The sequence below is a fragment of the Ricinus communis genome, chromosome 5 (genome assembly GCF_019578655.1).
Source record: "Ricinus communis isolate WT05 ecotype wild-type chromosome 5, ASM1957865v1, whole genome shotgun sequence".
NCBI lineage: Eukaryota > Viridiplantae > Streptophyta > Magnoliopsida > Malpighiales > Euphorbiaceae > Ricinus > Ricinus communis.
In genome coordinates, this window is record NC_063260.1 from 10,315,211 (window position 1) to 10,337,905 (window position 22,695).

General features: G+C 31.3%; 2 protein-coding genes and 1 long non-coding RNA gene across 7 annotated transcripts; 1 reads left to right on the forward strand and 2 right to left on the reverse strand.

Annotated features, from left to right (window-relative positions):
• The first annotated feature begins 4,434 nt into the window (after window positions 1-4,434).
• Window positions 4,435-10,610, forward strand: LOC8273676 (WPP domain-interacting tail-anchored protein 1). Of its 4 annotated transcripts, none has more exons than XM_015727969.3 (5): window positions 4,435-4,723; window positions 6,505-7,101; window positions 7,511-8,520; window positions 9,464-9,622; window positions 10,223-10,610. In XM_015727969.3, exons 2-5 carry the CDS (start codon window positions 6,552-6,554, stop codon window positions 10,397-10,399), a joined length of 1,896 nt encoding a protein of 631 aa, XP_015583455.1. In that variant the 5' UTR covers window positions 4,435-4,723; window positions 6,505-6,551; the 3' UTR covers window positions 10,400-10,610. The 4 variants fall into 4 exon arrangements, with proteins under 4 accessions (XP_015583455.1, XP_002533487.1, XP_048230327.1 ...); XM_002533441.4 differs by lacking the exon at window positions 4,435-4,723 and adding an exon at window positions 4,776-4,920; XM_048374370.1 differs by lacking the exon at window positions 4,435-4,723 and adding an exon at window positions 4,955-5,085.
• Window positions 9,435-10,244, reverse strand: LOC125370110. Its single transcript, XR_007215946.1, has 2 exons — window positions 10,125-10,244; window positions 9,435-9,927 (listed from the first exon to the last, which is right to left on the reverse strand). It is a non-coding gene; the product is annotated as an uncharacterized LOC125370110 (long non-coding RNA).
• A 4,881-nt stretch (window positions 10,611-15,491) lies between the features above and the next one.
• LOC8273594 (pentatricopeptide repeat-containing protein At3g02330, mitochondrial) lies at window positions 15,492-20,912 on the reverse strand. 2 transcript variants are annotated; one of them, XM_015727967.3, is made up of 2 exons: window positions 16,639-20,912; window positions 15,492-16,275 (listed from the first exon to the last, which is right to left on the reverse strand). In XM_015727967.3, exons 1-2 carry the CDS (start codon window positions 19,270-19,272, stop codon window positions 16,258-16,260), a joined length of 2,652 nt encoding a protein of 883 aa, XP_015583453.1. In that variant the 5' UTR covers window positions 19,273-20,912; the 3' UTR covers window positions 15,492-16,257. The 2 variants fall into 2 exon arrangements, with proteins under 2 accessions (XP_015583453.1, XP_015583452.1); XM_015727966.3 differs by having other exon boundaries at window positions 15,492-16,555.
• Window positions 20,913-22,695: the final 1,783 nt, after the last annotated feature.

Below are 22,695 nucleotides of genomic sequence, written 5' to 3' on the forward strand. Positions count from 1 at the left end.
GCATTTTTTCTAAGTCACTCAAACTAATAATGCAACCTAAGTTCTTTATACCAATATAAATTAAAGTAAATATTATTTTTCTAATATATTTACTATAAAGCTTTTCATTACAAATATTATTATTAAATTGATATGATGGTCAACTAACAATAATAAATGAAACTGATAAAATTACGAAGGTAAAGAAATTATTTATTAAATATATATAAATAAAGTTCATATATAAGTAAAAAAACTAAACTAAACATTTATAGAAATTAATTTGACATATTTAATCCAACAGTCATTGTAATTAAATAGAAAGATATAAAAATAAATAAAAAAGAAAGCTCTCTTAATATCCAGAAAATGTGTAATACCCGAAATTCTCCTTTAATAATGATAATATTAATAATAATAATTAATAAATGAGTTTTTATTTAAATAAATTTTACTTTATTTTTATTTGGTTTAATGGGAATGATTTAAATGGAATTTTAAATTTTAATGCTAGACAAATAAGGGAGTTATTTTCTATATCCAATTAGTTTGATTTTTAAGAAATCAATTAAGTAAATTCTTTGAGAAATAAATTATATTTTTGGTTATTCAAAATTTTCCCCCAAATGAATATATATAAATTAAATTCTACATTTGAGAGTTATGGAAGAATTTGTAAATGATATTTTATAAAAGTATTATTGGAAAAAATAGCATTTTAATTAGCTAATGGTGTTAAATTTTAATTGAAAAATATTTAGCAAATTGATTAATTAAATTAATTGTGTGTTAGGACTAAATTAGAAATTTATTTTAGAATAAGGATTAAAAGTATAATTTTATTAATATGGGGTTTTAATGAAAATTTGTATATTTCGTATTTTTGTAATTAATATGTCGACAAGGGCTTTTTGGTATTTTATATTTAAAAGCAAGGGTAAATATGTAACTATATATTTTTAATAATTATAATTTGGCCCGAATTAAATAGTTAGGGGCTTAATTGAAAAGTTAAAGAAAAGTTTAAGGGTTAATTGAAAATTTTATAAGATGAAATTGTTAGTAATTAAAAAGTTGAGGAACTAAATGGTAAATGAGAAAAATTAAGGGACTAAAAGTCGATATGGGAGGAAAAAAGAAAGAAAAGAAAGAAGAAGAAGAAGGAGAAATTGGCGAGAGAGAAGAAGGAAGAAGGGGACTCTGACCGGCAGTAATCGGGGCATGCGGAGGCGGGCGAACACAATGAGGCCGGCGAGTGCACCCAGAACGATCCGAGGGCGGCGATCGGTGAGAGAGCGAGAGCGGCTTTCTTAGCTTCCAAGTCATTCAATGGCGACGGGGTCGGTCTTGTTTTGACCGGTGAGTTGAAAGCTTCCTTTTGGGAATGACGGCGTCGACTTTGGTGGCTGGAGGAGGGAGTTCCAGTGAGGTATTGACAACCGTATTTTTTACCTTTTCCGGCGAGGGATGGATGATCGGAGGGCATATCGAGACTCTCCTCACCTTAAGCTTTCCAGTGGCACCGATTTCGTGGCGATCGAACTCCGTTTGAGAACCGATGACTGAGATCGTCTGTAGATCTCTCCGAATGATCAGGGGTCGGATAGAAAGAATGGAAGATGGGATCATCATTAGCGCGTCATTTCGAGTCCGTTGGTGCGTTCGAGCTGTCGATTGGACTCCGGTGGCTAGAGGCGAGTCGACCGAGCGATCAAGCGTCTCAGTAATTTCTTTGGCTCGTTAATTTTTGAACTCTTTGGAAAATTATCTGTTATTGAATTGTGTTGAGCATTAGATATATTGTTAGTTAAAATAATTGTTTGCGAGACTATCTGTCTTTAGTCGTGAATTGTGATGTGTGGCGGAGTTGAGAAAAATAGTGAAGTCTTTGGGACCTGATTCCCGTTAAAATAAATTGTTGAATATTTGAAGTGTTTTTTGGCAGGTCTTGGACCCGTTTTACTGGGGGTAAATGTTCGTATTTTAGGAAAGGTTCTGCTGAATTTTCGATGGAATTTACCCGAGTTGAGATTTTTAGACAATCAGTCCTAGAAATCTAGACCTAGGGTTAATTGTCAAATGTTTCAACGTTATTGATTAATTGTTTTCCGTGATTAGATAATTCGTCAGTTCGGCTTGCTCCATCCGAGGCATCGGAGCAGAGCTAGGAGGTCGTCAAAGCTGTGAGTTAAAGTCATATGTCTGTTTACATGTGTTATGTTGAGATTATATGAAATAATTCTGATTATATGATTTAATATTTTAATCAATTATTTTAATCGTTATTTATATAAGTTTCATTTTTTGCATTATGATTTTATTGTTTCGTGTTAACTCAGGACGAGATGGCTGTAGTATATGCTATTTGATGAGTGCACTGATATGAATTCGAGACTGATAGCAAATGGATAAAAAGGTAAATTTAGGACTTGCCCTGGTCGAGCATTGCTCTTTAGACTTAGTTGAGTGTGTTTGCCGGAGTAAAGGTCCCTAGTCGAGCATTACTCTCTGGGTGCCGACTTATTTGGAAACTTAAGTGACCGGACTAGATTGAAGGTCCCTAGTCAAGCTTCGCTCTCTGGGCGCCAGTCTTGTTGGAGTAAGAGAGCCGAAATGCTAAGAGTGTTAGTAATAATTAAGAGATTGAACTTGATTTAAGGACCCTGGTCGAGCTTCGCTCTCTAGGTGCCAGTTCTGTTAGAATGAGATAATCGAGATGTTAGTGTTGAGATTAGAGTTCTGCTGAGGTACTCAGTCCCGTATTATGTGAAAGTCATATTTTTTTTTAAAGTATGGCATGACACGTAAATTTTTGCATTACTTATTATTTATTTCAAATTAAATAAATGTGTTATGGAAGTGTTGTAAATGTTTTTGGATATATGATTTTAACTCATTCTCGAGACTGACAGTCTCAATTCTACTATTTTTCAGATCTGTGATTGTTAGTCCTCCCGCGGCTCTTATCTAGCAACCCGACTCCTTCATCATCGGGTGATGTATTTGATTTGATATGCTTGACTTGTAAATTTTAAATTCTCCGCAGTAGATGTAATAGACTTATCAGTTGTAATTTTATGTAGTTTTGGGTCTCGCTTAATTCTTCTAGCAGATCAAATTAAATATGTAGAATTTAATGGTTAAGAAATTGTGACATCAGTGATATTAGATGAGATGTAATTAAGTTAGTGAGTGATCAGGCTTACTACGGAATTCGGTGGCCTTACGCCTATCCATTCCCTAGTGCCGGTCACGGACCTACAGATCGAGTCGTGACAAAATCCTTAAGGTATGAAGATGATTGATCCTTACTCTCCATTTGTTAAGAAGCTTTTTAAATCTTCAAAAATAATGCAAAAACTAAAGCTAAGTGTTTGTGAAAGATGAACTGTAGAGAGTTTTCAGAGAAAAGAATAATGGAGAGGAACAGACTTCACTCCTTTTGTTTGACTAATCTCCACTAATTGTAGATATTCCTTCTATAGAGTCCTCTAAACAAAACACCTCTAATAATTATCTCATAACTATTTTAAATAAAACAAATAACTTAAAACTAATTATTTATAATTATATAATAATTAATTATTTTTTTCTTGTGGGCCTTGTATTTTTTATTAGATCTGTGAAGTTAATAGTCCACGCGTATGTATTCTGAGTCTCAATAGCGAAGTCCAATTTAAATTTATTTATGAATATTTAGCTCATATTTTTCTTCTTGACTATTAATATATGAAATTAGATAATAAAACTAAAGTGAGGTAATAAACACATGAACATAATATAAATCATATACCATTAAATCATTAAAACTTTAAATATATATACGTAATATAAACCTATCAATGAACAAAGATATAAATACTGATTAGGAAATGGAAAATCTAAATTGATAGGTCATATGATACTATATTATTTATACATACTATATAAATATTTTAAATGGCATTTACGTTATTTAATTTTGATTAACTCAATTTAGCTAAAATTATATTCATTGGTCAAATTATAGCTTAATTGATAATTTTTAATAAATTAATCAAAATAATAAATTTTATAAAGTTTGAATTTCTTAAACTATTAAATCTTAATTCTAATAGTATTTTATTCAGGGGCTTTTATATAGATTATTATACATTATGGATAAATTATAGTTATATAATTCTGTACAATGATAATGCATCATTTAATAATCTATTGAATATTGTGTAATAATTTAAGTGCAGTGTTGATAAGAAAATAAAATTTAACAGATTAATATTTCAAGAGTTGATATTAGTATAATTTTTTTTTGTTGGAAAATAGTATAATTTTTATTTTTATCATCTTATTATCTATTAAAAATGATGGAATCATTATGGGTAAATATTGAATTTGGGTCTGAATTCATTTATTTGAGTTTGGAGTTTCAGATGATATATTAACAAGTGTTGATCTCAAATTCTTCTTTTAAGTGCACGAAATCTTCGATTTTATTTTTAGCCCGATTCAAAAGAAATACTTCTGTGCAAAATCCGGGATTTAGATTCAAAATCAGAGACAAATCACTTTTAAAACTTGGCGCAGTTTGTTGACGGCCCGTTTCTAGGCTAATCTTACCTTTGTTTTTCCTTCATTTTCTCTCCTTCCAAACAGAAATTAAACCAATTCAATTCTCAATTATTCCTGAACGCCAGTGCACAAGAACTAGATAACTCCGACCGAGCCACGTGTCGTTCCAAGAATTACACGCGTTATCCATCCCAGGGTACACGTCAACCTGCGACACTCAATTAATTAACTCTGTATCGTTATTTTTTTAACTAATCTTTTTAGTTGTTAATTAATGTCTTAACCTTAATCTCAACTTTTGAGATAGATTAATAAATACTAACATTAATGACATTAACATTAATCTGTTTCGACTTTCGGTTTCTCTCTCTCCTCTTTTACAGCTCACAACAGGTACCCGCTCGCGAATAACTGTTTTTTTTTTTTTTCAAATTTTTTTCTTGCATTTCCTAATTTTTGTGATTTTCTCGAGAAAGTGACAGTAAACTCTTCTGGGTTCTTTCATGATTGTTTAGATCGTTTGTTTCTTTGTTGTTTATGTTGCAAACCTAGATATGGGTATTTTTTTTTCTTTAAAAAAAATATAGGGCCCCTTTTTTTTGGCTTCATTGGATATATGAGGTGTGATTGGATTGTTTATGAGAGTATTAGATAATTTTTGATTAGTTTGATCATTTAATAAAGATTAATAGGATAAAAAACTAATCAATGTTTAATCATATGAATACAAACTCGACTGTTCTTTTTAATTTTTGAAAATGATTAACATGAATACAGAGTGGAGTTTCCTGTATAGTTGATTATTAATATAATAGTTATGCATAATTTGATATTCTATTGGATATTCTATAATAATTAAGTGTAGGATTTGATAAGGAACTATAAGTTTAATGTGCCTTTATCAATTTGTTGCGGTGTACAGAGGTAAGCTAGTTAATGATTTGGGTTGAAGGAGAGTACTCTAGCTAGATTTGGGTGCATTTTGTTTAAACATTTGAACCTTACATGCATAAATTCGTCATGTTTTCAATTCCATTTTTTTGAATAGAAAGTAAATATACAGCACTGAAACAGTGGGACTTCTGATTGAATAGAAAGTACTTGCCCTTTTGACATAGATGGACAAGGTGGTTCTGGTGTGTAAGTAATATTGTCAAAACCTGGTTATTTGAAAGTAAAAAGGAGTGCTACTATTTTGGAGGTTCCAGAACCTTGGGAGTAAATGTTAATCTAGGTACTATTCTGGAGTTGAAAGTAAAAAGTGTTGTTGTGAGTATTAGATGCAACTGATATTTCAAGCTTGATAATGGTTGAGCTGGCTGTATATTGGTTCTCATTTGACCACATAGTTATTGGAGAGTTACAATTTTGTTATCTGTTTTTGTTCAGTTCTTGTGACCTAAAACAATGCACTTGAGCATTTTTCATTGGGTAGAAGGTTGATTATACTCGTCTCTTAAGGTCAGGAAATCTCAGAATACAATAATAGAAAATTGTTTTAGAAAATCCAAAAGTAAATAAAAAATGAAATGGTGATTGTGAAAAGCTGATGGCCGTGATGCCAAGCCGCTACTATCTCTTCCGGCCTCCCCTTTTCAAATGTACCATGGAATGGATCTTAGTGTTGGCACTGTCTCAGAAATATAGTTTCACAAGATAATTCTTTCCTAAATCTTTCTGTGCCTTCTAATTTAAGATGTTATTGATTTTTACCTGTAAAAAAAGAAGCATATCCACAGGTATGAACTTTATCTGGTTTAGCGTTTTGCTGCAATGTGCTTAGCCATTTTAAAGTGGCTAGCAGGAAGATAATTAATTAATTAATTAATTATTCTTCTGTTAGAATGAATCTGCGTACTTATGAAAATTAATGCTGTTATCTGAAAATGCTTATTGTGGTTTAACTTTATCTTTTCTTATGAGTGGCACTAAACTTTTATGTTTCTTTTTTCTTTCTTTTTTTTTTTTCTTTTTTAGTATTGATACTGAAGCATCAAGGAAAGTGGAAAAAATAAACTTAAAGCATGGACAGTGAAGTATCTGCTGAAGTTAGTGTTTCGATTGATGATGTAAACTCTGCAGATCCAGAGGCTGAATCAAGTAAAGTCGATTTAGTTGTGGAAATGTCTTCTAATGGCGAGATAAGTTCTGAGTTAGGAATTGTACATAAGTTTCTGACAAGAATGGAATTAGATTTAGCATGTGCTTCAGAGAAGCTGGTTAACCTAAGTGTTCTTATGATGCATTTGGCTACCAAGGAAAGCGAGTTTGAAACAATTGCCTCTCAGGAAGGAGATTCAGTGGAGGCATTAGAATTTGATCTCTTGTCGAGGATTTTGGATTCTGAATTGACAGAACTGGATAAGTTCATGATAACTTCACAGAAAAATATTGTTGAGGTCCGTAAAATGATATCCTCGTATGAACATTTGGGTGAAATGTTCATGGCTATGGAAGAAAAGTTATGTGATTCTGAAAAAGCACTGGAGCAGTTACAAGATCAAATCTCAGAAATTAGAGAGCAATCTGTCAGGTTCCAAAAGACTTTGTCATGTCTGAATGGGGAGGAACATTGTAAGCTGTAAAATCTTTATTTATGTTTATCTGCATTTGCAGCACCAATTTGGTTTTAGATTACTTCAGGAATCCATAGAATTGTCCATGAATATTTGTTGTTAAAATTTGACAGCTCTAATAATTACAAAACTGAAAAGGAGAAAATGCTTTATCATTCATACCCTACTCCTCTCCCCCACTGTCCCTGTACGCACACATGTTTATCTGATGCTACTGGTAATCAGCAATGGGAACTTTCAGAACATTTTTTTTTTTTAAGAGGCATAGTTCTGTTGCTTTTAAAGAGATATTTGACAAGTAGAGAAGCTCTTGTTTTGATGATTGTTATGCACTTTGATGCAAGAATAATATAGTATAATATGTGAAGTAACTTTTTTGTTTAACTTCTAATTCATGCACATGATAGGGCATGGAAATGATGAGTCAAATTTCTTAGAAGATAGCCAATTTTTGGACACGAATGCAAAGATCAAGATGCAAACTGCTGAACAGCAAAGGCATTTCTTGAGGATGCTGGAAAAATCTTTGGCAAGAGAGATGGATCTTGAAAATAAGTTAACAGAATCAAAACACATGGAAGAGGAGCTGAAGCACAGGTTAATCTCTACAGAACAAGAAGTGTTCTTCATGGAAGAGGAAGCAATAGATATATGTGAAAGGTGTTTCATGGCAGAAAATGCTGCTGAAGTCCTGAAGGGAATTTCTCAAGAGCTGCTAAGTCGACTTCAGATGCTTCAGTTTAGTTTGAATGGTTCAATTCAACGAGAAACTGAACTAAGATCAAGGCTTGAAAAATCCCTAGAACAATTGGAAGGCAAAGAAAATGCTCTGCAAAAGCTCAATAGCAGCAGTGCGAAACTCAAGGACTCACTTTTATCACAGACTGACAATTTAAAAGCAAGCTTAACGGAAGCTGAAGATAAATTAATTCTTGCAAATTCTGAGGCCTTAACTTTCAGAGAGAAATTGAATTCACTTGAGAAGCAGCTGGAAGAGATGGGCCATCTTAAACTTACCTCTGAGAAGGTGGATTCATTAGAGAAGCTGTTGAGAGAATCTGATATTCAGCTTCAGCATGCAGTGGCATCTGTAGATGCTAGTGAGGAGAAGCAAAATATGTTGTATGCTACAATCAGGGATATGGAAAATTTAATTAAGGATCTAAAGCTGAAAGTTTTAAAAGCTGAAACCCGGGCAGACAGTGCAGAGGATAAATGCATCATATTATCTGAATCTAATGCAGAACTAGCTGAAGAGATGAGCTTTCTGAGGGGCAAGCTTGTATGCTTAGAGTCATCTTTAAATCGAGCTGAGGAAACCAAAAATGCTACTGCAAGGGACATTGGCATTCGCACTAAAGTAGTAATGGATTTGGTGATGCAATTGGGCATTGAAAGAGAGCGTCTTCAAAAACAGGTCTTAACCTCTCAAATTTTTAATATGGTGATTTGCTTTTGTTTTCTGTGTCGTCTGGATTTTTTACTTGGGTTCTTTCTTTTAACTTGATATGTACGTAGCATTAGCCAATTAAAATCTTAAAGCCAATAATTAACAACAGAGTCATATCAACACCGTAAAGCTTCTATATAAAGTTTTCTTCCTAAAACAATCTTGATTATTAACTGGGTTCACTAAATTAAACTGTTCTTTATAAATATTGATTTGTGTGATGGAACATTACCAGATTATTCAGATGATAGTTGATAGAGATGAGATTTTAGATAGCGTTTATGTAAGGAGATTAAATTCCAAGACTCAAATACAGAAGTAACCAAATGAGTTTATGAATTTTGAAACTTAGCATAAAGAAGATTTAAGATTTAATTGAAGAGCGTGTTTCTTTCTCTCTTTTGACTTGGAAGGGAAGTATCACTGGTGATAATTTGAATATCTTATATTTTGAATATTGGAATAGATTATGGAGATTGGAGATGATATGAAAGACACAGATAATTTGAGTAGTGAGATTAAGGGAGAAAACACTTATGGTAGTTTTTATTAAAACATAGTGATCTATTGTTAAAGGCTCTTCTTGCTTCAAATTTATTTGAATAACCATCATCATCACTTGGCTGAGCATGGTTGAGGTTCTCTACTTGAGAAATTTTTGGACTACACACTTCATCACTGTCTAATGGCCAACGGGATTTTGATGAGTTAGACACATATGCACGTACATATACTGCAGACATGCGTTTGTGTATGTTCTTGCATGCATGAATATATGATTTTTGGATATATATTCTTGCATGCATGAATATACAACTGTTTCGGATGTTCTTGCATGCATGAATAAGACAGTTTTGGATTATATGTATGACTCTTCTGAATTAGACTGATGGTTTTGCAATATATGCAGATGACATCATTAGCACTTGACAATAAAACTTTGGTAGTGAAGTTACAGCAGACAGAAAAAGCTCCCTTTGTAGTTCCCAACCATCTTCATAGAGAAAATGGAGAAAAGCATCTGTTTGCTGAGCATGTGAAAACCCAGATCTCTGCTGCTGGTCCCAAGGTAGGTCCTAGCTAATACATTCTGAATATGTTTGGTTTGAACATTCATTGATCAACAAGAGTTCTTAAATGCAACTGGGCGATTTTCCTGTTTGGAAAATACTGGCACTTCACAATATGCAACGCATAAACACTGTCAGTATTAAGTGGGGTTTTGTTGTGCTTATTTAAAATGCTGGTTTCCTCCAGGGCCTCATGAACTCCCTTATCATCCTCCACTGCTTTTCTCTATGCCCTTTGCCAGCCCTCTTTTCTGGGGCATGTATCTAGATCCCAATAAATGGTTGCGATTCTACCTAGTTTGTTCTGAAAATAGATTAGTAGAGTTTCAATGTTATAATGGAACTACATAAAATAATTATTTATTACAAAAACTTCAAAATCTTTTTTTTTTTTTGTTATACCAGAATCCACACAGATGTAAGAATCTTCAGTATCTGGCGTAGTTGGGCAAAGAAATTAGAATTACTCTTCTTTTTAGTGTTAAAATATTGATTTCATACCTTTTTTCTGCTTGTAATATCTTTTGTTTGAAACTGAACTGAGGTAGAAAACATCATTGACATTCTTTTCCCTTCTAATATTCTTTCCATGTCAACAGGTTGATAAGACCAAGAAAAATGCATCTGGTAGTCAAACCGAAATGGCAGCTGCAGATTCCATATTAGAGCCTGGGACTGTGAGAAGAATTGATGCCAGAGTGCTCAGCAGTAAGCACGTTTTCATGGCAGTATTCATTCTGTTGATTTCGGCAGCTGTTTACTTATTTCAGTCATAGAACCAGAATCTACGACAGTAGAGATCCTAACCCAATTTTGGATAGCATCTGTATCTTATGTACTGGAAGCCTAAGAGAGTAAACGGAGGAGTAGGACCATTTTCACACAGATCAGTATGATCTATAACCGATGTAAACTTGTGTTTTCTGTGATAAAGTACATGTCACGGGCAAATCTTCTGAAAGTTATAAGTAGTGCAGTTTTGTTCAATCTCATGCTAGTTATCTTTAGCCTTTGTGATTATATATATGATCCAGGGTTATGCTTCCAAATGGATAAGGAAGAAATGGTCGGCCTGTGTTCTATGTAGGAGTCCGAAAGAAAACATTATTTAGGAATGAGATTGATTGGGTTCTTTATGATAGCTTTAGCCTCAAAACAAAGATCACAACTTCAATAACATAACTTCAGCTTTAGCTTTAGCTGTTATGATTCAAAACTGTGAAAATTTGTATCTTATTAAAAAAATCTAACTAACTCCTTGTAAAGAACTTAACGATTTTAAAAATAAAAAGAATCAAAATGTTCATTATTATTTATATGCTCAACATCATTCCAAATATTAGTAGCTATAACACTCCTCTGTTCATTATTATTCACATGCTCTACATCATTTCATATATTAGTAACTACAACACTCCTCTATTGATTGGTATTATGATTTGGTTGCTTGTGAGTTTTAACAAATAGTTCAAACTTTTTTCTTGATTAATTGGTATAGATGGTATAAGTGGAGATAATAAAATCTCATTATTTAGTTTGTTTGAAAATTCATATGAATGATATTTTGTAGAAAGTTATACAATCCTACGCATACTAATACTAGCTTTGCTCATGCACTAGTTGTTTTAAAAAAATTATAAATTACGATTTAAAAATATTAAATAATATTTTAAGTATATTTTTAAAAAATGAATAATAAAGATTGAATAACTCTTTTACATTTTCAAAATGAAGTTTTTGACCGTGAAAATTTTGAAGATGATATAGTAAACACCTTGTAAAAGAGTTAAAAACTGAAATCAAATTTGGAGAATTTATAATTCACCAAAAATTATTTACCTAACATATATTTAATAAAAAGCATGTTCAAAAAATAAAAATATATAAAAAAAGAAAATTAACTAAAATAACAATAAATAGATTAAAAATATCTTGTGTCATTTTAAGTTCATTACTATTTAATAGAACATCAATTAATACTTTTGAATCATGTGTAGATCCTTCCTACTAATTAAGCTCATATATGAATTATAAATCAAAATTACAAACTACTAAAATATTTTATGAAATTATTTCATGACGTTCTAATGCCTTCTAATGCCACATTTAATAACCAGTATAGGAATGCGAGAGTCATCAATAGCTCTAACTTGATTATGAATTGATATAAAATAAATATATAATTAGAACAACAATATTACTAAAAGAATAGTAAAAGTAGCAATAATAATATAATACTTTAAAAAATTGATAATATATTTACTCTAAAGTAAAGATAGAATCTTCTATTTTTCTATTTTTTTTTTAAATTAAGAAATTTGGTTTATCCATAATGCCTACAATAATTCCTTTAATGCTTTCAAAATTTCATTGAGGTTTTGGCTAGTAGACCAAATGTTTTCGGAACCAGCAACATCTAGAATTTTGATGGACTGAGTAGAAAGGTTGTGAGTATTTTTTCGATGCAAATAAATTTTGTACTTTTTAAAGATATATTTTTTCTAATAATTCTGCATAATTTGAGAAACACGGCATGATATGTTTTATATATTTATTGAAATTTTATTAGATTTCATTTAATATTTATTTTATATATTATATAATCGTATCCGTTTGAATTTATTAGCCGCCTGGATAAAGGATGTTAAATACAATTTTAGAATAACCAGTAATAAGCTCATTTCAAAACACATATAATTACTTAAATTATTGCCAATAAATGTTTAAAAATTCATAAGATTTTTCTTTCATTTTTTCTTCTTTTCCTTCTTTCTTCTATTCTTTAATTTTTTACTTCATTATTTCCATTCATGTTTAAGATATATAATAATATCAAATTTTCTTTGATTTCTTACTTCATCATTTCCATTCATCTCTAAGATGTATAATAATATGAAATAAAGATACTTATTTTTTAATAATATTACTTCGCATTTTATTTGGCATGGACCTAAGAACTCAACTAACTGGGTTATCCTAAAGCATGTTTTGCTGTGAATTTCTATAACTGTTAGAATTGTAAGCTAAGTAAAAATTTTAAATGCTAATAGCATTGAAATACTTTTAACATTCCATAAAATATGAAAAGGTCCTCATTTCTAACTAATTTGTATGATTTTAACAATTATTTTATATGCACAGTAATTACATGTAAATAATTCACCTCTCTTTAGTACTTCCTAAACTAAGCCTAATAAACAAAAAAATTATAAAAATCATACCTTTTTCTAATTAAACGATAGAGAAAAAAGGAAATGACAACATCACAGTTGCAAAAAAAAAAAAAAAGGTTAAAACAATTAGCCAAAATATATAAATTCTATATTCTATATAGATATATAATATATCTATATATCTATATAATATATAAGTAAAAATATTTATTTAAATAAATATATACAAAAGAATAATTTTTCTAATTAAACGATAGAGAAAAAAGGAAATGACAATATCAAAGTAAGTAAATCAATTCATCTCATATAAAAGAAAAAATAAAAAAACTTAGATCTATTAGAAAAATAATATACAATATGACAAAACAATAATAGAAAGCCACGTAGTTATTTATAATTGTTCGAGAGGATAAATAGTTCCATTAAAAAAAAGGTACCAGATTGTCAGTAAGGAATGATTTCTATGCTTAAGAAAAAAATCTCTTAAAAAAGAATATTCATTTTTAGGTTTAATTATACCAATCTACAAAAAGTTATTCAAATTACATAAAACTATATTGTCTATAAAAATCCGTGCCTTTTTTTTTATATGAATTTAATTTTATTAACTATTTAAAAGTTCTAATTCAATTTCCTGTAATTTTTATAGATTTTCTTAAGTTTATAAAAATTATTATAGAATACATCCTAACTTTTGAAAGTTAGAATAAAATATCTCATAACTTTTAAAATCTATCAAAGTATTTAAAAGTTTGATTTTTAATCTTAATAGTAAACTAATAGAAAGCTATAATATTTAATTCAATAATACAATTAAATTGCTCATGTCTTTTCCTTTATCCCATGTCCATAAATACATCAATATAGATATCACTCCCATAAGAATTGTTGCTTATCCACCAATAATTTCAATTCTTAATTGTTTAAAACTAACAAACAGTAATAAAAATTATAATATTAATAACTAAAGATTTACTTAATCTATCAATAATAAAGATACTTCAAGAAAGATAACAATCTTCTAAACATCTAGGAATTATATTTCTATCCCTCTTTCCTATACAAAAAAATTTAATTAATTATGTTAGACTTAAGATATTCTAAAGCATTTTGATCCCTCTCTCAAGATGATGAAAACTAAACTCAATATAATAACCTAAAAGAACAAAGTTGAATATCTCAATTTCAACTCGATTCTCTTATTTTAATACATTAAGCTATAATGCAATTCTATAGATTGTAACCTTGATAGAAGACTTTGCATAATTTGGTCACAGTCTTCACTCCTTTCGCGACTTCGACTCAGAACTTTGGTCTTTAATGCCTGCTACCTTCTAAAAACCTTTATAACTCCTCCACTAAGAATCATTTTAATACCATTTAAATTCAACCTTTAACTCTAATACCCTTTCTCTTACTAGGAACCTATAAATTAATACATATCACTAATTATACACACATTATAGCATATAAATCATCCAATTAAATAAAATTAACTCATAAAAAAGCACAAATTAATAGTAAATCAACTTCTCCCTACTAACCCTTTGCATGTCCCAAAGCAAAAAAAAAAAAAAAAAAAATCTACAATTAATTCACTTAAACACCAAGCATTCTAATGGAAAAAACTATCATCCAAATTTCTCTGAACTAGTTCTCAATTTCTTCAACTCTTAAAACAAACCTACTCCTCTTGCATCTAAACTACGTTCTTAGATTAATAAAAAATATGAATTAGACAAAGGCACAAAACTTCATAACTTGCACTCATGAGCAGGTATATACCAATTACCAAGTTGATTTCTTTTTCTTTTTTTTTTTTTTCTCAAGTCATGAGAGAGGTAGACCTTGTCCAATTTGTCATTTAGTATTTCATGCGAAAATAGAACACTTGTGATGTCTACCCATGATTACGCCACTAAAATCACATATCAAGAATAGCTACTAGCACTATGCATAACCTCAATTTATTCAAGAATATCTTTTCTTTTTCTTTTTCAAATTTGTAGAAGTATAGCCAAATTATCCTATGCAATCCTTAACAATGCAAGTTAAATCCTTTAAATTGAAGTCGCTACTTAAGTGCAACAAAGCGATGATTTGTGCCTAAAGTCTAAATATACGGACTTAATAAAAGAAAATAGCTTAAACAAAAATAATTTATTGAATCAATTAAAAATAACTAGTCTAGATATAAATTCGTTGTCATTAAATATATCAAAAAGCACACAACAAAAAAAAAAATTTGAAATCTCAATTTTCCCTATCCCCTTTTGAGAACCAAACTATTTAGTTAAATATTTTGAATTGTTGCAAATATAATAAATAATCAATATGAGTATAAATTATATTTGAAATACAGTTTATTTTATATTAGAAAATATAAAACACAACGCAAAATAAAATGAATTAAAATAATAATAATAACAATAATAGTGATGTTAAAAATAAAATTATTTTTCTATAATTAGTAGCTACTTAGTGTTTGGCAAATTATATTTTGTTATTGCTGTTAGTATATATATATATATATATATGGACTTTAAAAGAAATAATAATAATAATAATAATAATCTTACCAAACAGTTCTAAATGTAGTTATTGGGCGAAAAACCTCTCTCAATTCAAACTTGCTTAATTTGAGAAGAAAAAAGAGAAGCTGAAAGGATATAATCAAAAAATTGAACAAACAGAATTCAGGATAACTGTTCTTTTCTCTTTAAAGGCAAAAGTTTACAAAATAAAAATAATGTAAATGATCAATGGGCTTACACTACGTACATCCCCAGCATTTAGTAATTGAAGAAAGTATCCTATTTGTTACATGAAACTAATCTTCAAATAGTCTATTTTAAGTATAAGTTCAAACTAGCACGAAAGAACCATAAAAACAGTGCGTGCCACCTTACAAGGCTAAATACTCCTAGGTGATCAGTAGCGAACTAACGCCCTGAGGAAAGAGTGAAAAGAAGAGAAGACATACTGGAATGGAATCATAATGCAATACATCAGTACATCCCAAAAATTCTGACAGGGAAGAGATTATGCACAAAATTGAAACAAACGAATTGAGAGATCATGCAAAAATGCTGGAGTTGTTTAGTGATGCCAGGGGAAAGCTCCATGTAGGCAACAGTAGAAATTGCTTGTATAAAAGAAGAGCGAGACTGATATGGACTCTGTTATAATTGCATTGGTAGACCTATTGATGATAGAGCTGAAATTTGATAGCAAACAATCATTCAGTAATGATCTATCCTAAGTGAGGTTTACCGGATGAAGACTTCAAAGATTAATGTTTAATCTGCTCAAGATTCGAACTCAAATCTTCTCGCTGCAGCATCATAGCGAGCAATTACCATGTACAGCAAACTGGAAAAGAAGATGACAAGATCTTCAGTTTTGAGATATGCGGCAACTTTAATATCTTGATACTCCAACATTTGCAATTCTCCATCCTGCTAAGTTTTTCGAGCAAACTGTTCAATAATAAAAAATAAAAGGGACTCAAAATGGAAACCTTGGAGGCATAACACGTTTAAAGCCGCTGTGCAGCTTAACTCCCCCACCCATTACCCATTCTTGCTCATTTTGCAATCTCAACTTCTTATGGGATTCAACATTTTCCATTTCTGAAGCTTTCTGATTATATAGAATAGATATCAACAAAAATTCTCCCCTTGCTGAATCTGTTGAATGACTCGTTCATTTATTTTCACCTTTGGATTCTTAACTATCCCAGTCTAGCCGGATATTTTCCTGCAGCCACTAACTATTTTATCTCACACTTTCCATGTTACCTACCAAAGTAAAAATTTGACATACTAGTTGTTAGCAACTACCTGCTCATATTCTTCTGACTCCTCATCAATGAGAAAATCAATATCGGGTATGTAGCCAATCCACTTCATCTCATCAAGTAAAACAGAAAGAATTTTATAAATCTCTTCATATCTGGGATGAGTTTTGTTCCCAACAAGAAATGCATGTACCTCATCTTTTACCTCAATCCAGCTGCAGCCAGGCTCCTTCTTTAGCTTATTATATCTCATCATCTTTCTCATCTCTGAGACCTTACCCCACATTCCTGCATCAGCATAAATGTTTGATAGAAGAATACAAGCAGAAGAGTCTTCTGGTTCCAACTGCAAAATAGCATTAGTTGCTTTCTCTGCAATTTCTATATTTCCATGGATCTTGCAAATACTGAGCAGAGTTCTCCAGATAACAGCATCTGCTTCAAAAGGCATCTCTTGAATAAGCTTCAAAGCCTCACTTATCCGGCCTGATCTCCCTATTATATCAATCATGCATGAATAATGCTCTATTTGAGGTTCTAAACCATACTCAGTTAGCATAGCATTAAAGTAATGCAACCCTTTATCAATGAACCCCATGTGTGCACAAGCTCTAAGGATGGAAACAAAAGTTGCATGGTTTGGTCTTACATTCTCAAGTTGCATTCTCTCAAAATATCCTAGAGCCTCTTCTCCAAGACCATGCTGAGCATAGCCACAGATCATGGCATTCCATGTTACAAAATCCTTATTAGGAGCTTTCTCAAACACTAGTGCGGAATCCTGCATGTTTCCACACTTTGAGTACATATCGACAAGGGTACTGGTTATATACACATCTGAATGTAATTCTAGCTTAATGATTTGACCATGTATTTGCTTCCCAAGTCCAACAGAGGCCAAATTAGCACAAGCATCAAGGACTATTGCATATGTAAAATTGTCTGGCTTTACACTCATTTTCAACATCTCATAAAAGAAGCTGTGAGCATCCTCACTATGTTTTAGCAGTGTGAATCCAGCAATAATTGCATTCCATGAAACCATTGTTTGTTGTTCTATTCTATCATGAATTTTCTTAGCCTCTTCTATCATTCCACACTTGCAGTACATATCAATGAGAGCACCTCCTACAAAGGAATCCAGACCCAATCCAGATTTAATAATTCTGTTATGGATCTCCATACCACTATTCAAAGCTTGCTGGCTCGAACAAGCTTTTAAGACACTGCCATAAGTGAACTGATCAGGCTCCATCCTCAAGCGGAGCATTGATGCAAAAAGGTTAAGTGTCTCCTCCTCATTGCCATTCTGTTCATGAGCTGCAATGACTGCATTCCAAGACACAGCATCTCTTCTTTCCATCTCATCAAACATACAACAAGCTTCTGACAAAGCTTCACATTTACCATACATGTCAAGAATGGAATTTGCAACACAAATATTTGACCTAAGAGTACTCTTAACTGACAAAGAATGTAGTTGACGGCCATCCAGATCCCCTTTGATGGACGCACAAGCGCTGAATGCCCCAGATAGACTAATCTCATTAAAACCAAGGCCAGACTTCAGCAAAAGCTGGAAAAATTGCAGAGCTTCAAAGCCTTTCTCATTTCGGACACAACCAACAATAATGGCATTGTAACATTGCAAACTATGTTTTGGCAATGAGTTAAATATCCTTTGAGCATCTGCCAAACTTCCACATTTTGCATACATATCCAAAGTGGCAGTCCCTACAGTGATATCGGATCCAAAATCACATTTTAAAGCATGGGCATGCAACTGAGTACCCACTTTCAGTGCAGACAACCCAGCACAGGACCTGAAAACACTAGCATAGATAGATTGGCTGACCCCAATTCCAACCTTTTGCATCTCCTTAAACAACTCCAGACCCAAAATATGCTCATCATTTTGAACACAACCAGCAATAATAGCACTCCAACAAACCCAATTCTTCACAGGAATTTCACTAAAAATCTTAAGTGAATCATCTAATCTCTTACACTTTGCATACATGTCTAGCAAAGCACTCCCTGTAACGACATCCTTGTAAAATCCCATTCGGACAATAAGCCCATGAACCTGAATCCCCAAACCCCCATCTTCCAAAACAGAACAAGCTTTCAATACAACAGCAAAAGTAGTTTGGTCAAACCCCACTTCTTCCGATCTCCCCATGTCCAAGAAAACATCAATTGACTTTCTACATTCACCATTCTGTAAGAACCCTGAAAGCATTGAATTCCACGACACCACGTCTCTTTTGGGAGTGTCATAGAAAAACTCATTAGCAAGATTCATTTCTCCAGCGTCAGCATAACCAGATATCATTGTGTTATAAGAAATCACATCTCTTTGAGACATTTTTTCGAACACTTTGTATGCATAGTTCAAATGAGAACATCTTAGATACATTTTCATCAAACAATTTGAGATATACACATCAGGGATAAACCCAGATACTATCATGCGAGCATGGGCTTGTTTTCCAGGTTTTAAGGAGTTGTAATCGGAGCATTCTTGGATAATGTGGGAAAAAGTTCTGATCTTTGTAGGTAGTTTTGTTTGGTTTTGTTGAAGCGTTGATATTGTGCAGAAGGTAAAGATGCGCAGTGTTTTGTTGTAAAGAATTCGTGATGCTATTAAGCGAAGGGAAGAAGTGTGTTTTGCCATTAACCATGGTAATCATGCTTTTTTAATTTATTCAAGAATGGTAATCATGCTAGGGGGAGCCTTTTCTGCACAGTTCAAAATTCAGCTTTGTTCCCTCCTGTTAATAAACCTCCATAGATTGAAATTATAAACTCTTTGGCGATGCGAACGTGATTTATAAACTAGAAAACCTCTCAGCTATTCAATATACTTGCCCAAGAAAAACTAAGAATATTTCGAAAAAAAAAATTATTAAATCCTTTAAATCCCAATCTATGGACGCCGTAAAAGATAGATAAATTCTTTTGATAAGTTTTATTGTATTTACTCAACAACATAGGGTTTAAAGCAACAACTTAAAAAAGAAAATATTGGATAATATTAGTCCTAAAACTTTATTAAATATTCTGCTAACATAAGTATAAATAACACACTCAAAAACCCTAACTTAGCTTATTTAGGAAACTAATTTCAAACGGTACAGAGATAATTTTTCTAACAAAAAATAAAAAAAATTAAATACAGATCTTAAATAAGTTAAACCAGATAAATAATTTCGGTATCAAATAAAGAAATCCTAATTTAAAACAAGTTATCCAAATAAATAAATTTAAACTAAAGCTCAAATGTAGCTTATAAAATTGGTCCATCTTGAAGTTAGACTTGTAACACATTAAAAGAGTTGTGATCTACACTATCTTATCTTAAAGGATCTCATTGGTTTGCCTACATGTGCAATGCTAAGCTTTGGAAATATTTTTTTATGGCCTCTTGGTACTTCTTAGCTCTTGATATAATAATAGAGCCTTATGGTAAGGCTATTGGATTCTTGGCCTATTTGACCTGATCTTGCTCTATATGTCCATAAACTTCAAGATTCATATCTTTCTTTATTGGACCATCATCTTAAAGCTTTCTTTGTCTATACCTAGGCTGGTTCATATCATTCTTCCTCTCTTGAAAATGATTCATCGTCAAAACACTTGAAATATTTAATGTTCTTAGTTTTTCCTTTAGAACCTTTAACCTTATTGTTCTCTTTATGGGCCGAATCACTCTTTTTCTTTATCCCCATCAAAACTAACTTTACTCATTCGCTTTGAATCTCTTTTTGAGTCCTTATTTCAAAAAGAATTCCATGTAGATTTAGCATTAAAGAAAGGTTTGGACTCATACCTTGTTGCTCCTCTACTACGAAGCTGCTTTTCTACTTTGAGAGCACTCTGAACTAATTCTTCTATCTCCCTATAATATCGCAAATCCACCTGATTTGTTATGTTTTTATTTAAACCAGCTAAGAAACGAGCAATGGTGGTTTCCCGTTCCTTGTCCAAATCAACTCGGGTCATAAGCATCTCCATCTTCTTGTAGTAGTCTTCCAATCACTTAGTGCCTTGCTTCAAAGTTTGAAGTCGTTGATGAAGCTCTGTACAATAATGCTTAGGCACAAACCGATTCCTCATAATAGTTTTGAGGTCAAACCAATTATCAATGAATGTTCTAGACTTCTCCTCCTACTAACCAATATTTGATCCTACCAAACTATACCATAATCCATGAATTGAGTGATGACAAGTTTCACCTTTTTCTCATCACTAAACTTGTGACAATCAAAGATAAGCTCCATCTTTCTTTTTCCAATACAAGTAAGCTTCCAGATATGTTTTAAGAAATAATGAAAACATAAATCTTTTAGAATTGGCATCCTCTAATATATCATATGAACACGACCTATCATATTTGTAATTTCCACTTTTTATTTTAAATTGAATGGTTGAGATTTTTTAAAAAGTTTAAATTTAAATATCTGAAAATGGATAGTTATTTTTATATGATAAGTATGAACTGTTGATTGTAAATCTAATGGTTAAGATTATCTAAACATAACCTATCATATTGACAATAATATAACAAGATCCTAATCCAATTTTTTATACCAATTTTTCTCCAAAAGTAGATAAATAAAAAATGGTTGACTCGTGATGTTCACTTCTCTCTCTCTCTCTCTCTCTCTCTCCTTTTCATCCCCCACTTCTCTACATAAGGGAAATAGTTATATGATATCCTCTTTCTCCACTCTCCTTATTTTTTTCTTTATCTTTTCCTCCTTTCCTAAATGTAATCTAAACGGTTGTTACTCTCTCTTTTGTTAGAAATGAGAGGAAAATAGTCTCAAATTCAAAATTTAATTTAATTTGAAATATATATTTATTGTCAGATTAAATCTATAGATATAATGATTGTAATTCTTTTAATTTGTGTATATCTTTTTATTTTTTAGCTTGAACATTCCATTTCTCTCTGGTACCTAACTATGTTCCAAACTCAAACTATAATTACTTTTAAGGAAATTATGCTACTTACTTTTCTCATTATAATTTCTTTTATACTCTCATGTTCTTACTTTTTACTTTTTCACTTTTTTCTTTCATTTTATGTTTTTTTTTAAATTTCTTTTTTTTTTCTCTCTCAAAACAGCAATTTAATCACCTAGTTTTCTTTATTTACTTTGGTACATGTTTTATTTCAAGATTCATTGGCTATAATTTTTTATATTATTTCGCATTTTTCTTTCACTTCATTTTTAATTCGCTCCAATTCTTTTCTTCATCATTTTATCTTTCTTTCTTTCTCTCTATTTCTAAAAAATCATTATCATAATACATTTTACGTATTTTGTATCACATCCATCTCTCCATGTTTTTCATTTTAATTTATTTTTTTCTTATATCTTCTCCTTTATTGCTTCAACTGAAAACATAAAATATCATTTTTCACTTCTTTTTCTATCATCTAAGAGTTTATGAAGAAGAATAAGTGATTTTCTCCTTATTGTTCTTGTTGATGCTAGAGATAGGATGGAGTAATTGTAACCTAATTTGCTATGGTGTTTTTATTTTAGTGGATGAGTAGGAAGTAAATGTGTTCAAGGACAACTTATTGCTATCCAGCTTCCTTAGAAGGAAACTTGGTAGTAGAACTCTAAAATGGTTGGTCTGCTTCAAGCTTTTCGAAAGATTAGCTTGCATGACAATGTTCTTGCTGGTACTATCCCTATATCTCTTGGCTTCCTTTCTAATCTTGAAGATGCTTACCTATTTATTTTAGGTCTATTTTTTATGCAACTAAATGATTCTGTTGATGTTTGGTTAATTTTCATATCTATGAAGAATTGGCTTTAATTTCTTTCTTTAAACTATTATTTCTTTTGGGTCTCAACTTTTTTTTATCCTTTCTTCAATATTTTTTCTTTTAAGACTTTCTTAAAATTTGGTCGGTTTTACTCTCCATGAAAAGTTCAATTTTTCCCAATTGCTTATGTAAAAAAGAAATCATTTTGATTCTTTTACTATACATATTTATGTTTCGAAATATTCTAGTTTTGGCTATATTTATTGTAAAACGCGTACTTAAAGAACGAATAATAATAACAAAAATAGTAAA

What these genes read in the sequence shown, in the direction of transcription:
- LOC8273676 (XM_015727969.3), top strand. Translation starts at nt 6,552, where the DNA reads ATGGACAGTGAAGTATCTGCTGAAGTTAGTGTTTCGATTGATGATGTA. An exon ending in GAGAGCGTCTTCAAAAACAG is followed by an intron (nt 8,521 to 9,463) that starts GTCTTAACCTCT and finishes CAATATATGCAG; the next exon opens with ATGACATCATTAGCACTTGA. An exon ending in TCTCTGCTGCTGGTCCCAAG is followed by an intron (nt 9,623 to 10,222) that starts GTAGGTCCTAGC and finishes CCATGTCAACAG; the next exon opens with GTTGATAAGACCAAGAAAAA.
- LOC8273594 (XM_015727966.3), bottom strand. Translation starts at nt 19,272, where the DNA reads ATGGCAAAACACACTTCTTCCCTTCGCTTAATAGCATCACGAATTCTT. An exon ending in AGTCAGAAGAATATGAGCAG is followed by an intron (nt 16,556 to 16,638) that starts GTAGTTGCTAAC and finishes TAGTGGCTGCAG; the next exon opens with GAAAATATCCGGCTAGACTG.